The sequence below is a fragment of the Nerophis ophidion genome, linkage group LG11 (assembly GCF_033978795.1).
Source record: "Nerophis ophidion isolate RoL-2023_Sa linkage group LG11, RoL_Noph_v1.0, whole genome shotgun sequence".
In the NCBI taxonomy this organism is placed as follows: Eukaryota; Metazoa; Chordata; class Actinopteri; order Syngnathiformes; family Syngnathidae; genus Nerophis; species Nerophis ophidion.
In genome coordinates this window covers 19177831-19194297 of record NC_084621.1, presented here as the reverse complement: position 1 = coordinate 19194297, position 16467 = coordinate 19177831, and the positions used below count along the sequence as shown (strand labels likewise).

The 16467-nt window shown below is 41.3% G+C and overlaps 1 protein-coding gene across 1 annotated transcript in view; it reads left to right on the top strand.

The window, feature by feature from the left end:
- flcn (folliculin) overlaps nt 1-16467 on the top strand; it is a 40369-nt gene that overhangs the window by 16415 nt on the left and 7487 nt on the right. The window contains exons 7-9 of the mRNA XM_061915284.1: nt 8426-8568; nt 8637-8750; nt 10929-11052. Coding sequence (XP_061771268.1) covers nt 8426-8568; nt 8637-8750; nt 10929-11052 — 381 coding nt within the window. The remainder of the gene's footprint in view (nt 1-8425; nt 8569-8636; nt 8751-10928; nt 11053-16467) is intronic.

Genomic DNA, 16467 nt, shown 5'->3' with positions numbered 1-16467 from the left:
AGTGTTCTGTGGTCTGACGAGTCCACATTTCAAATTGTTTTTGGAAACTGGGGACGTCGTGACCTCTGGACCAAAGAGGAAAAGAACAATCCGGAATGTTCTAGGGTAAAAGTATAAAATGCAGCATGTGTGATGGTATAGGGGTGTATTAGTTGCCAAAGCATGGCTAACTTACACGTCTGTGAAGGCACCATTCATGCTGAAAGGTACATACAGCTTTTGGAGCAACATATGTTGTTATCATGGACGCCCCTGCTTATTTCAGCGAGACAATGCCAAGCCAGGTGTTACAACAGCGTGGCCTCATAGTAAAAGAGTGCGAGTACTAGACCGGCCTGCCTGTAGTCCAGACATGTGTGAAGGCTAAAATATGAGGCAGGGGACTGTTGAAAAAGTTAAGCTGTACATCAAGCAAGAATGGGAAAGAATTCCACTTCAAAAATGTGTCTCCTCAGTTCCCAAACCTTTACAGAGTGTTGTTAAAATGAAAGGCCACGTAACACATTGGTAAAAATGCCTTTTTTGCAATGTGTAGCTTCCAATAAATTGCAAAAAATAAGAAAGTTTCTAAGTGTGAACATGAAATATCTTGTCTTTGCCGCCTGTACAATCGAATATAAGTTGAAAAGGATTTGTTGTATTCTCTTTTTATTTACCTTTTACACAGGGTGACAACTTCACTTTAGAAAAGAGAAGTGTTGGATACTTCTCTTTTTGCCTTATTTGTATTTGACTTTTTAAAATTCTTGGGTAGAATTATATTAAAACTAAACCACTCTTTTAAGTAACATGGACATTTATTAGCTGTTTATCTATTTTATGGAGGAATGCAGTTCATCCTAGAACTGGCACCCAATGTTATTAAAAAGTTATTAAATGTCTCGTTCAACCTCAGATCTATCTTTCGATTATACATTTTTATTTATTTTACAGTTTTTTAAACCAAATTTTTTGTTTTTTGCCTTTTTTGCCAAGTAAAACCTTTTTTTTAACAAGGCAAGCACACATAATATGCAATATTTTCCCTTAGAAATATTTGATGTAAGATAATTTCTAGCCTTGCATAGTCGGTACTTCATAACAGTGATTTTGATTCACTAATACCGTATTTTGCATACTATAGCGCGCACCGTTACAGTGTATAAGCCACGCCCACAAAGTTTTAGACGGGAAAAATGTTTCCATTCATTAGCCGCACCAGAATATAAGTCCCAGATACATACGTTGTGACATGAGTTATTTACACAAAAATATTTTGTAAATGTTTATTTAAGAACAATTGTTTCCATACAGTGTCTGTAACACTGCAGTAAAACGGCTAATCAAACGAAATGGAAGTAAGCTAGTTTTAGAATCAGCTAAACAGACTCCATAACTCCATGGTGACGTTTTGGTGAATTTATTGAGGGCTTTGTGAAAGTGAAACAATACAAAAAGAATGCCGCTGTAAGTTAATAATACTAACACAGACACTCCTAAACCTGTTGGCATGTTAGCTAATGCTAACGACGCAAGCTTTTTTGCGATAGCACGTACAAGTATGCATGAAACACTCCCACAGACATCACACATGGGACGCTTTAGTAAGTACGAATTGTTTTAGTTGTATTGTAAAACTTACAAACGTTTGGAGTGATGAATTAAGAATATTTCAAAGTAAAAACGACAAAGACGGAAAGGCACTTGTACTTCCCGTTGAAAATACTACGGAGAAGTGCACCGCAGCAATTACAGTGAGCGACCTCTTCCAAAAGATGGCGCCACAGCACAAACACTAAAATACATGTTCAGTGTGTTTGCTTGTTGTTTTTTAAAAGTATTTGCAATACAGGCGTCAGCGAAGAAAACTCCATAGATAAGCCACGCCATTTTATAAGCTGGAGGGTTCAAAGCGTAGGGAAAAAAAGTAGCGCCTTATCGTCCGGAACTAACAGTATTTTTTGAGCGATGACAGTTTTTTAGAGTCGAAATTAAAACCTTTTTTTGTTACAGTTCATCTGTTCCTCTTCATCCCACATTTTTTATTGTGTTTTATTGATTTGTTACGTTTTTTTTTCAAATGTTAAAACATTTCTGTGGTACACAAATGGCTCCCCGGGCGACACTTTGGACCAGTGCGTATCATACTTTACTAGGTCACACTGTCTGTACTGACTCATCTGACAGCCCTCCAAAAATAGACACTTTGGGATCACTTTACACAAGAGGATTAGGATGTGGGATTTCACAATCTTCGTCAACACCACAACATGCACTGTTGTTTGTCAACCACATCCCAAATACACTATAGTCATCTTGTTTGTCAAACACTTCCCAAATACACTCTAACTCACCTTGTTTGTCAACCACATCCCAAATACACTGACTGTTTGTCAACCACATCCCAAATACACTCTAACTCACCTTGTTTGTCAACCCCATCCCAAATACACTCTAATTCACCTTGTTTGTCAACCACATCCCAAATACACACTCAGTCACCTTGTTTGTCAACCACATCCCAAATACACTCTAACTCACCTTGTTTGTCAACCACATCCCAAATACACTCTAACTCACCTTTTTTGTCAACCACATCCTAAATACACTCTAACTCACCTTGTTTGTCAACCACATCCCAAATACACTCTAACTCAACTTGTTTGTCAACCACTTCCCAAATACACTCTAACTCATCTTGTTTGTCAACCACATCCCAAATACACTCTAACTCACCTTGTTTGTCAACCACTTCCCAAATACACTCTAAATCACCTCGTTTGTCAACCCCATCCCAAATACACTCTAATTCACCTTGTTTGTCAACCACATCCCAAATACACACTCAGTCACCTTGTTTGTCAACCACATCCCAAATACACTCTAACTCACCTTGTTTGTCAACCACATCCCAAATACACTCCAACTCACCTTGTTTGTCGACAACATCCCAAATACACTCTAACTCACCCTGTTTGTCAACCACATCCCAAATACACACTCAGTCACCTTGTTTGTCAACCACATCCCAAATACACTCTAACTCACCTTGTTTATCAACCACACCCCAAATACACTCTAACTTGCCTTGTTTGTCAACCACTTCCCAAATACACTCTAACTCATCTTGTTTGTCAACCACATCCCAAATACATTCTAACTCACCTTGTTTATCAACCACATCCCAAATACACTCTAACTCACCTTCTTTATCAACCACATCCCAAATACAGTCTAACTCACCGTGTTTGTCAACCACATCCCAAATACACTCTAACTCACCTTGTTTGTCAAACACATCCCAAATACACTCTAACTCGTCTTGTTTGTCAACCACATCCCAAATACACTCTAACTCACCTTGTTTATCAACCACTTCCCAAATACACTCTAACTTGCCTTGTTTGTCAACCACTTCCCAAATACACTCTAACTCACCTTGTTCGTCAACCACATCCCAAATACACTCTAACTCACCTTGTTTGTCAACCACTTCCCAAATACACTCTAACTCACCTTGTTTGTCAACCACATCCCAAATACACTCTAATTCACCTTGTTTGTCAACCACATCCCAAATACACACTAATTCACCTTGTTTGTCAACCACATCCCAAATACACACTCGGTCACCTTGTTTGTCAACCACATCACAACACTCTAACTCACCTTGTTTGTCAACCACTTCCCAAATACACTCTAAATCACCTCGTTTGTCAACCCCATCCCAAATACACTCTAATTCACCTTGTTTGTCAACCACATCCCAAATACACACTCAGTCACCTTGTTTGTCAACCACATCCCAAATACACTCTAACTCACCTTGTTTGTCAACCACATCCCAAATACACTCCAACTCACCTTGTTTGTCGACAACATCCCAAATACACTCTAACTCACCCTGTTTGTCAACCACATCCCAAATACACACTCAGTCACCTTGTTTGTCAACCACATCCCAAATACACTCTAACTCACCTTGTTTATCAACCACACCCCAAATACACTCTAACTTGCCTTGTTTGTCAACCACTTCCCAAATACACTCTAACTCATCTTGTTTGTCAACCACATCCCAAATACATTCTAACTCACCTTGTTTATCAACCACATCCCAAATACACTCTAACTCACCTTCTTTATCAACCACATCCCAAATACAGTCTAACTCACCGTGTTTGTCAACCACATCCCAAATACACTCTAACTCACCTTGTTTGTCAAACACATCCCAAATACACTCTAACTCGTCTTGTTTGTCAACCACATCCCAAATACACTCTAACTCACCTTGTTTATCAACCACTTCCCAAATACACTCTAACTTGCCTTGTTTGTCAACCACTTCCCAAATACACTCTAACTCACCTTGTTCGTCAACCACATCCCAAATACACTCTAACTCACCTTGTTTGTCAACCACTTCCCAAATACACTCTAACTCACCTTGTTTGTCAACCACATCCCAAATACACTCTAATTCACCTTGTTTGTCAACCACATCCCAAATACACACTAATTCACCTTGTTTGTCAACCACATCCCAAATACACACTCGGTCACCTTGTTTGTCAACCACATCACAACACTCTAACTCACCTTGTTTGTCAACCACATCCCAAATACACTCTAACTCACCTTTTTTGTCAACCACATCCCAAATACACTCTAACTCACCTTGTTTGTCAACCACTTCCCGAATACACTCTAACTCACCTTATTTGTCAACCACTTCCCAAATACACTCCAACTCACCTTGTTTGTCGACAACATCCCAAATACACTCTAACTCACCCTGTTTGTCAACCACATCCCAAATACACACTCAGTCACCTTGTTTGTCAACCACATCCCAAATACACTCTAACTCACCTTGTTTGTCAACCACATCCCAAATACACTCCAACTCACCTTGTTTGTCGACAACATCCCAAATACACTCTAACTCACCCTGTTTGTCAACCACATCCCAAATACACACTCAGTCACCTTGTTTGTCAACCACATCCCAAATACACTCTAACTCATCTTGTTTGTCAACCACATCCCAAATACATTCTAACTCACCTTGTTTATCAACCACATCCCAAATACACACTAACTCACCTTCTTTATCAACCACATCCCAAATACAGTCTAACTCACCGTGTTTGTCAACCACATCCCAAATACACTCTAACTCACCTTGTTTGTCAAACACATCCCAAATACACTCTAACTCATCTTGTTTGTCAACCACATCCCAAATACACTCTAACTCACCTTGTTTATCAACCACATCCCAAATACACTCTAACTTGCCTTGTTTGTCAACCACTTCCCAAATACACTCTAACTCACCTTGTTTGTCAACCACATCCCAAATACACTCTAATTCACCTTGTTTGTCAACCACATCCCAAATACACACTCGGTCACCTTGTTTGTCAACCACATCCCAACACTCTAACTCACCTTGTTTGTCAACCACATCCCAAATACACTCAAACTCACCTTTTTTGTCAACCACATCCTAAATACACTCTAACTCACCTTGTTTGTCAAACACATCCCAAATACACTCTAACTCATCTTGTTTGTCAACCACATCCCAAATACACTCTAACTCACCTTGTTTATCAACCACATCCCAAATACACTCTAACTTGCCTTGTTTGTCAACCACTTCCCAAATACACTCTAACTCACCTTGTTTGTCAACCACATCCCAAATACACTCTAATTCACCTTGTTTGTCAACCACATCCCAAATACACACTCGGTCACCTTGTTTGTCAACCACATCCCAACACTCTAACTCACCTTGTTTGTCAACCACATCCCAAATACACTCTAACTCACCTTTTTTGTCAACCACATCCTAAATACACTCTAACTCACCTTGTTTGTCAACCACATCCCAAATACACTCTAACTCACCTTGTTTGTCAACCACTTCCCAAATACACTCCAACTCACCTTGTTTGTCAACCACTTCCCAAATACACTCCAACTCACCTTGTTTGTCGACAACATCCCAAATACACTCTAACTCACCCTGTTTGTCAACCACATCCCAAATACACACTCAGTCACCTTGTTTGTCAACCACATCCCAAATACACTCTAACTTGCCTTGTTTGTCAACCACTTCCCAAATACACTCTAACTCACCTTGTCAACCACTTCCCAAATACACTCTAACTCATCTTGTTTGTCAACCACATCCCAAATACATTCTAACTCACCTTGTTTATCAACCACATCCCAAATACACACTAACTCACCTTCTTTATCAACCACATCCCAAATACAGTCTAACTCACCTTGTTTGTCAAACACATCCCAAATACACTCTAACTCATCTTGTTTGTCAACCACATCCCAAATACACTCTAACTCACCTTGTTTATCAACCACATCCCAAATACACTCTAACTTGCCTTGTTTGTCAACCACTTCCCAAATACACTCTAATTCACCTTGTTCGTCAACCACATCCCAAATACACTCTAAGTCATGTTGTTTGTTAAACACTTCCCAAATACACTCCAACTCACCTTGTCAACCACATCCCAAATACACTCTAACTCACCTTGTTTGTCAACCACATCCCAAATACACACTAACTCACCTTGTTTGTCAATCACATCCCATATACACTCTAACTCACCACTTGTTTGTCAACCACATCCCAAATGCATACTCAGTCACCTCAAGTCAACTTCATGCATGCTAACTGTTAGCATGCCAACATTTAGCATGTTAACATGCTATCTGCTAACATGCTAGCTTTTGAGCTGATTTGACAGATACTCATGTCAGAGTCAAATATTTGGTGACTTCATACATGCTAACTGTTGGCATGTTAGCATGCTAACTGTTAGCATGTTAGCATGGTAACTGTTAGCATGTTAGCATGCTAACTGTAAGCATATTAGCTTCTGGGCTATTTTTACAGGTATACAGCTCAGAGCCAAATATTTGGTTACTTCATGCTTGTTAACTGTGAGCATGTTGGCATGCTAGCTGTTAGCATGTTAGTTATTAGCTTGCTGACTGTTAACTGTTTGCATCTTAGCTTTTGAGCTGATTTTACAGGCATACCTTAGTCAAATATTTGGTTATTTAAAGCATGCTAAATCTTAGCATGCTAACTGTTGGCGTGTTAGTATGCTAACTGTAAGCATGTTAGCTTTTGGGCTGATCTTTCAGGTATCCACCTCAAAGTCAAATATTTGGTTACTTCATGCATGCTAACTGTTAGGATGTTAACTGTTAGCATGTTATTAGCATGCTAACTGTTAGCCTTTTATTAGCATGTTAACTGTCAGCATGTTATTAGGGTGTTAACTGTTAGCATAACTGTTAATACGTTTTCATGCTAACTATTAACATGTTTTCATGCTAGCTTTTGAGCTATTTTACAGGTAAACGCCTCAGAGACAAATATTTGGTTACTTCATGCATGTTAACTGTTAGCATGTTAGATTTTGAGCGGATTTTACATGTATACACCTGAATCAAGTATTTCTTTTCTTCATGCATGACCATTGTTAGCAGCATAGCTTTTTAGCAAATTTTGCTGGTACAGCGTCACCTCAATTTACGAGCCGCTCCATTTGCCAACTTTTCGGTTTACGAACTTTTAAATCGCTCCAAGTATGCCTCTGTGTGTGCGGACCGTGTCCATGTACGAACGCTTCAATCAGCCATTCTGTGCTTGCTCGTATCAAGAGACAGAGGAAGCCGACTTCATATCACAGCAAGTTTTATTCAATCGTGATGAGAACGGACTTTTATTGTAATAAATATGCCAAAGCAGACATATTTCACAGCGCAGGAGAAGACTACTATGACAGCAAATCGGGGGTTCTCCAGGTTTGATCCCCGCTTCCGCTATTCTCTTCACTGCAATAGGGTTGTTAAAGTTATGCATTTTTGTGATTTCTGATGGTTTGTGAGGGCACCAAAGGGACCTTTGTGTGTACAGTTGATACTTGTTGTTTTTTGTGCCTGCTGATAAAGAGAAAAAGTCGATCCGTCACTCCTTGTTATTCTTGTGTGATATTCACTCCTGTCCATCCATCCATTTCCTATCGCTTGTCCCTTTTGGGGTCACGGGGTGTGCTGGAGCCTATTTCAGCTGCATTCGGGCAGAGGGCGGGGTACACCCTGGACAAGTCGCCACCTCATCACAGATTTTCAGTCCTTTTTAGCACTATATTTTGTATTCAAAATCTACAAACTTTCACTAAAATATGGACTTGTCAAGGCTGGAACCAATTATTCATATTCACATTGTTTCTTTTGGAGCAATGTGCTTCACTATACAAACTTGCCGAAAGACATTTTATTTCAATGAGTTGTGTTCATGACTGTGCTGTACCAGAAAGGTAAAGTGTTCAACGTTCCGGAATATACTCTTGGTGGAGTCACTGTTGGTTGTGTTTCTTCCAAAAAGAGCAAGAGGAGGAAATGAGCTGCTGGGAAGGCGTGGAAGGAGGCGTGTCCAAGCCCCTGACGCAGCAATCAGACATTGAGCCGTGCCACGACGACGACGACTCACCTGGGCCCAGATTTAGGTCTCTCAGGCACCTGAGACAGGTAAACAAGTCCGTGTTTGAGGGGCCACGTCTTTGCCTGACTCGCTCCTCGCGGTGTGTCTCTCGCAGGTGCTGGGCCCCGCCCACTTCCGGCAGGTGGCGTGGCATGTGCTGATGGGGAATCAGGTCATATGGAGGGGGGCGGACCCCGGGCTCATCCAGTCCGCCTTTACAGTACTCAAGGTGCTTCAACATACACTTTATGAGGGGGGGCTTTTGGACCTCTAGTGTCATTCTTTTTTTTTTTTTTTTTTTTATTACAAAAATGTATAAAAAAAACTTCTAATCGGTAGATCTAAAGTTGATTTAGAGATTCAAGCATTTAAAGTAAAAATAATACATTTTGATATAGGACTTATTTTTAACACTTTTATGACTGGGGACCTTTTGGATCCTAAAGACCTTGTGTGTGATTTATTTTTCAAATGTCATTTTTCAAAAAATAATATATACTTATTATCAATAGATAGATCTGAAGTTGGTTCAGAGATTCAAGTAATATACACACTATATTGCCAAAAGTATTTGGCCACCTGCCTTTAGTCACGTATGAACTTGAAGTGCCATCCCTTTCCTAGCCCATAGGGTTCAGTGTTTCCCCCAGAAAATGTCTTAGTTAAGGTTTAAGGATCGCTGTAACTCGGCCTGTCGCCATCACGTCTCCACCTCGTCGCTGCCACCACCCTCTGGGGGGGCAATAGACTACAGGCTGCGGTGAAGTAGGCCGGCTTCGTCGCATGAAGAAGCCTGCAACTTTTAGTTGTGTTTTTCGCTCCATTTGCTGAATGGCGATACATGATATATACCGTATTTCCTTGAATTGACGCCGGGTATATAGTCTGCGCCTGCCTAGAATTACTGCCGGGTCAAACTGGTTTTGCAAAATAATTAGCGCATGCTTAGCATTACCGCTGGGTCAAACTCGTTTCGCAAAATATTATTTTTATTAGCGCATGTCTAGAATTTCCGCCGGGTCAAACTCGTTTCGCAAAATAATTAGCATATGCCTAGGATATCCGCCGGGTTAAACTCGTCACGTCACGAGTGACACTTCACCTGTCATCATTTTCAAAATAGAGAAGGCTGATTTCAATAATTTGAAATCGCATAAAGGGAAGAAGATTAAGAGCTATTCAATAGGATTTAAGGTCCAAGCTATTGAATATAAAAAGAACAGTAAGCAGCTATGTTTTTTTGATATACCGTAGCTGCGTGTGTCAAATATGAGTCATTAAATGACTTCCGCCTCCCGGTGGTAGAGGGCGCTAGTGATCCTTCTTGCGACTACTCGACTGCAGAAGAAGTGACAACGAGTGACGTGATATGTGCTGGGAAGGGTTATGACGCGGGGGGTGCACGACGGACCTTTTAGGATGTAACACCTATGCTGGTTATGTAAACAACCGGGCTCAAATAAAGCATGTTCCAGTCCTAAATACCCAGTGTATTATTTATACGATAACACTTCCTGGTGGCAGCGGTGGGATAAAGAGATCACCCACGGAGCAGAACAGGAGGGGGAGTTGTCCGAGGATAATTCTGTCGCCGCCCGCACGTGAGGAGCCGAGCTAACTGATAGCAGCGGTCGGATAGCAGTTTTCTAAATTGGACTTCCAATCGAAGCAGGAGGTAATAAAGGAAGATCTCCATCGAGACAGAGACTTTTAAAACTGAACAAAAATAAGGAAGACGTCCATAAACAAGTTATCGATGCTTTCGATCAGAAGGAACTGGTATGGACTTCATTTATAAGTGAAGGTAAGACCATAATAACGTTTTTTTTTATTAAATGTGCTTTTCATGATGGTATCCTTACATCACACTCAAATTTTTACTGCATGCCTTTGGTAAGTGCCGGAGTGAGAAGAGGTTTTAAAATAATTAGCGCATGCTTACTTTTACCGCATGCCTTTGGTAAGCTCCGTAGTTAGAAGAGGTTTTAAATTAATTAGCGCCCCAGCTGCAATTCAAGGAAATACGGTAACCTTTCAATAGGGACCCAAACAAGTTTTGCATTGAATATTGAACAAGCAAGGCTTATATAACTTAATAGTCACATGCAAAATCCACTTTCAAATAATAATAATAATATTAATTAAAAAATAATCAATGGCATATCAAATAAAATACACAAAAAAAAATTGAAAGACTTTTCAGTATGTGGCCCTTGGTGGACACCTACTTTAGACGCCCTTGAACTGAAGTATCAATGTTTGATTTTTGAATGGATAATAGAGCATAAAGATCTGTTATCGGCGGTATCAATATTTCAGGATACTGGTGGCCATTTACACAATAACAGATGTGCTGACTGGACACTGCACACAGACTACTCTAAAGTGTGTGTGCTCCCCCCACCAGTCCTTGCTGCCTGTGGGCTGCGTGCGCTCGGTCCCATACAGCGCCCACTACGAGGAGGCCTACAAGTGCAACTTCCTGGGGCTGAGCCCTGATGTGGCGATACCACCCCATGTCAGCTCCTCAGGTAAGATACCACGCGCTCCTCTGTCTAACAGTACAAGGAAGCATGGACCATATCCGTATCGTCAAATAAACAAGTACGCATGTCAAATGTGTGATATCATGTGCGATACTAAAAGTCCAGCTGTTTGTTAATTTGTGTGCGATATCATACGCAAAACAAGCAGTCCTGCAGCGTTTTTACTTGAGTGTGATATTATGTGCGATACAAGCACTCCTGCTGTGTGTTTACTTATTTGCAATACAAGGAGTCCTGCTGCGTGTTTGCTTGTGTGTGATATCATGTGCGATGCAAGCAGTGCTGCGGCATATTTATTTGTGTGTGATATCCTGTGCGATACAAGCAGTCCTGATGTGTGTTCAATTGTTTGCGATATTATGTGCGATGCAAGCGGTCCAATACAAGCAGTCCTGCAGCGTGTTGACTTGTGTGCGATATCATGTGTGATACAAGCAGTCCCACAGCGTGGTTACCTGTGTGTGATATCTTGTGCGATACAAGCAATCCCACTGCGTGTTTACTTGTGTGCGATATGTGTGATACAAGCAGTACCACAGTGTGTTGACGTGTGTGCTATAAAAGTAGTCTTGCTGCGTGTTTGCTTGTGTGATATTATGTGCGATACAAGCAGGTCTGTGTTTACTTGTTTGATATCTTGTGTGATACAAGTGAAGTGAAGGGAATTATATTTATATAGCGCTTTTCTCAAGTGACCCAAAGCGCTTTACATAGTGACACCCAATATCTAAGTTACATTTAAACCAGTGTGGGTGGCACTGGGAGCAGGTTGGTAAAGTGTCTTGCCCAAGGACACAACAGCAGTAACTAGGATGGCACAAGCGGGAATCGAACCTGCAACCCTCAAGTTGCTGACACGGCCACTCTACCAACCGAGCTATACCGCATTGTGTTTAATTGTGTGAGATATCATGTGCGATACAAGCAGTCCTGCAGTGTGTTTATGTGTGTGTGTTCTACAGTTTTACAGCGTGTTTTTTTTGTGTGTGTGATATCATGTGCGATACAACCAGTCCCGATGTGTGTTCAACTGTTTGCGATATTATGTGCGATGCAAGCAGTCCAATACAAGCAGTCCTGCAGCGTGTTGACTTGTGTGCGATATCATGTGTGATACAAGCAGTCCCACAGCGTTGTTACTTGTGTGTGATATCTTGTGCAATACAAGCAATCCCACTGCGTGTTTACTTGGGTGCGATATTATGTGTGATACAAGCAGTCCCACAGTGTGTTGACGTGTGTGCTATAAAAATAGTCCTGCTGCGTGTTTGCCTGTGTGATATCATGTGCAATACAAGCAGTCCTATGGCGTGGTTACTTCAATCAATCAATCAATGTTTACTTATATAGCCCTAAATCACTAGTGTCTCAAAGGGCTGCACAGACCACCACGACATCCTCGGTAGGCCCACATAAGTGCAAGGAAAGCTCACACCCAGTGGGACATTGGTGACAATAATGACCCAGTGGGACGTCGGTGACAATGATGACTATGAGAACCTTGGAGAGGAGGAAAGCAATGGATGTCGAGCGGGTCTAACATGATACTGTGAAAGTTCAATCCACAATGGATACAACACAGTCGCGAGAGTCCAGTCCAAAGAGGATCCAAGACACAGCAGCGAGAGTCCCGTTCACAGTGGAGCCAGCAGGAAACCATCCCAAGCGGAGGCGGACCAGCAGCGCAGAGATGTCCCCAGCCGATACACAGGCGAGCAGTACATGGCCACCGGATCGGACCGGACCCCCTCCACACGGGAGAGTGGGACATAGAAGAAAAAGAAAAGAAACGGCAGATCAACTGGTCTAAAAAGGGAGTCTATTTAAAGGCTAGAGTATACAAATGAGTTTTAAGGTGAGACTTAAATGCTTCTACTGAGGTGGCATCGCGAACTGTTACCGGGAGGGCATTCCAGAGTACTGGAGCCCGAACGGAAAACGCTCTATAGCCCGCAGACTTTTTTTGGGCTTTGGGAATCACTAACAAGCCGGAGTCCTTTGAACGCAGATTTCTTGCCGGGACATATGGTACAATACAATCGGCAAGATAGGATGGAGCTAGACCGTGTAGTATTTTATACGTAAGTAGTAAAACCTTAAAGTCACATCTTAAGTGCACAGGAAGCCAGTGCAGGTGAGCCAGTACAGGCGTAATGTGATCAAACTTTCTTGTTCTTGTCAAAAGTCTAGCAGCCGCATTTTGTACCAACTGTAATCTTTTAATGCTAGACATGGGGAGACCCGAAAATAATACGTAACAGTAGTCGAGACGAGACGTAACAAACGCATGGATAATGATCTCAGCGTCTTTAGTGGACAGAATGGAGCGAATTTTAGCGATATTACGGAGATGAAAGAAGGCCGTTTTAGTAACGCTTTTAATGTGTGCCTCAAAGGAGAGAGTTGGGTCGAAGATAATACCCAGATTCTTTACCGTGTCGCCTTGTATAATTGTTTGGTTGTCAAATGTTAGAGTTGTATTATTAAATAGAGTTCGGTGTCTAGCAGGACCAATAATCAGCATTTCCGTTTTTTTGGCATTGAGTTGCAAAAAGTTAGCGGACATCCATTGTTTAATTTCATTAAGACACGCCTCCAGCTGACTACAATCCGGCGTGTTGGTCAGCTTTAGGGGCATGTAGAGTTGGGTGTCATCAGCATAACAGTGAAAGCTAATACCGTATTTGCGTATGATGTCACCTAGCGGCAGCATGTAGATGCTGAAGAGTGCAGGGCCAAGGACCGAACCCTGGGGAACTCCACACGTTACCTTAACGTAGTCCGAGGTCACATTGTTATGGGAGACACACTGCATCCTATCAGTAAGATAAGAGTTAAACCAAGACAGGGCTAAGTCTGACATACCAATTCGTGTTTTGATACGTTCTAATAAAATATTATGATCGACGGTATCGAAAGCAGCGCTAAGATCGAGGAGCAGCAACATAGATGACGCATCAGAATCCATCGTTAGCAATAGATCATTAGTCATTTTTGCGAGGGCTGTCTCCGTGGAGTGATTTGCCCTGAAACCGGATTGAAAGGTTTCACATAGATTGTTAGACGCTAAGTGTTCATTTAACTGCTCCGCAACAATTTTTTCAAGGATTTTTGAAATAAAGGGAAGGTGAGACACCGGTCGGTAATTTACCATGAGGTCAGGATCGAGGTTAGGTCTTTTAAGAAGAGGATGAATAACCGCTTTTTTGAATGCTAGGGGAACAGTGCCCGAGGAGAGTGATAAGTTTATAATATTTAGCACTGATGGACCTAATAATACAAAGAGCATCTTGATCAGTTTCCCAGGAAGAGGGTCAAGTAAACATGTTGTCTGTTTTATTCCATTTACACGTTGTAACAATTCCTCTAATGTTATTTCCTCAAAACGAGAGAAACTATTTTGGAGGGCAGTATCCGCCGTATATACAATCGTATCAGTGTTAATAGAACCCCGTTGCAGCTGGGACGCATTGTCTTTAATCTCCTTTCTAATGACTTCAATTTTCTTACTAAAGAATTGCATAAAGTCATCAGCTGAGTGGGTTGAGCTACTGGAAGGAGTCCCTTGTTGGGTTAGCGATGCTACCGTACTAAACAAAAATTTAGGATCGTTTTTATTACGGTGGATGAGATTTGAGTAATATTTAGCTTTAGCTAAGGTAAGCATGCGTTTATAAGTTATTAAACCATCAATCCATGCTTGATGGTGCACCTCAAGTTTAGTCGTGCGCCATTTGCGTTCCAGCTTGTGTGTGATATCTTGTTTTATACAAGCAGTCTTGCAGTGTGTTTACTTGTGTGTGATATAATGTGCGATACAAGCAGTTCTGCAGTGGGTTTACTTGTGTGTGATATCATGTGGGATACAAACATTCCTGCAGTCTGTTTACTTTTATGTGATATCATATGTGATACAAACAGTCCTGCAGTGTGTTTACTTGTGTGTGATATCATGTGCGATACAAGCAGTCCTGCAGTGTGTTTACTTTTGTGTGATATCATGTGTGATACAAACAGTCCTGCAGTGTGTTTACTTGTGTGTGATATCAAGCGTGATACAAACAGTCCTGCAGTGGGTTTACTTGTGTGTGATATCATGTGTGATACAAACAGACCTGCAATGTGTTTACTTGTGTGTGGTATCATGTGCGATACAAGCAGTCCTGCAGTGTGTTTACTTGTGTGTGATATCGTGTGATACAAACAATCCTGCAGTGTGTTTACTTTTCTGTGATATCATGTGTGATACAAACAGTCCTGCAGTGTGTTTACTTGTGTGTGATATCATGTGTGATACAAACAGACCTGCAGTGGGTTTATTTGTGTGTAATATCATGTGCGATACAAGCAGTCCTGCAGTGGGTTTACTTGTGTGTGATATCATGTGGGATAAAAACATTCCTGCAGTGTGTTTACTTTTCTGTGATATCATGTGTGATACAAACAGTCCTGCAGTGTGTTTACTTGTGTGTGATACAAACAGTCCTGCAGTGGGTTTACTTGTTTGTGATATCGATGTGTGATACAAACAGACCTGCAGTGGGTTTATTTGTGTGTAATATCATGTGCGATACAAGCAGTCCTGCAGTGGGTTTACTTGTGTGTGATATCATGTGGGATACAAACATTCCTGCAGTCTGTTTACTTTTGTGTGATATCATATGTGATACAAACAGTCCTGCAGTGTGTTTACTTGTGTGTGATATCATGTGCGATACAAGCAGACCTGCAGTGTGTTTACTTGTGTGTGATATCATGTGTGATACAAACAGACCTGCAGTGAGTTTACTTGTGTGGGATATCATGTGCGATGCAAGCAGTCCTGCAGTGTGTCTACTTGTGTGTGATATCATGTGTGATACAAACAATCCTGCAGTGTGTTTACTTGTGTGTGATATCATGTGTGACACAAGCAGTCCTGCAGTGGGTTTACTTGTGTGTGATATCATGTGGGATACAAACATTCCTGCAGTGGGTTTACTTTTCTGTGATATCATGTGTGATACAAACAGTCCTGCAGTGTGTTTACTTGTGTGTGATATCATGTGTGATACAAACTGTCCTGCAGTGGGTTTACTTGTGTGTGATATCATGTGTGATACAAACAGACCTGCAGTAGGTTTATTTGTGTGTGGTATCATGTGCGACTCAAGCAGCCCTGCAGTGTGTTTACTTGTGTGTGATATCGTGTGATACAGCAGTCCTGTAGTGTTTTTCCTTGAGTGTGATATCATGTGTGATACAAGCAGTCCTGCGGTGTGGTTACTTATGTGTGATATCTTGTGTGATACAAGCAGTCATGTGGTGTCGTTACTTATGTGTGATATATTGTTTGATACAAACAGTCCTGCAATGTGTTTACTTTTATGTGTTATGTGTGATACAGCAGTCCTGCAGTGG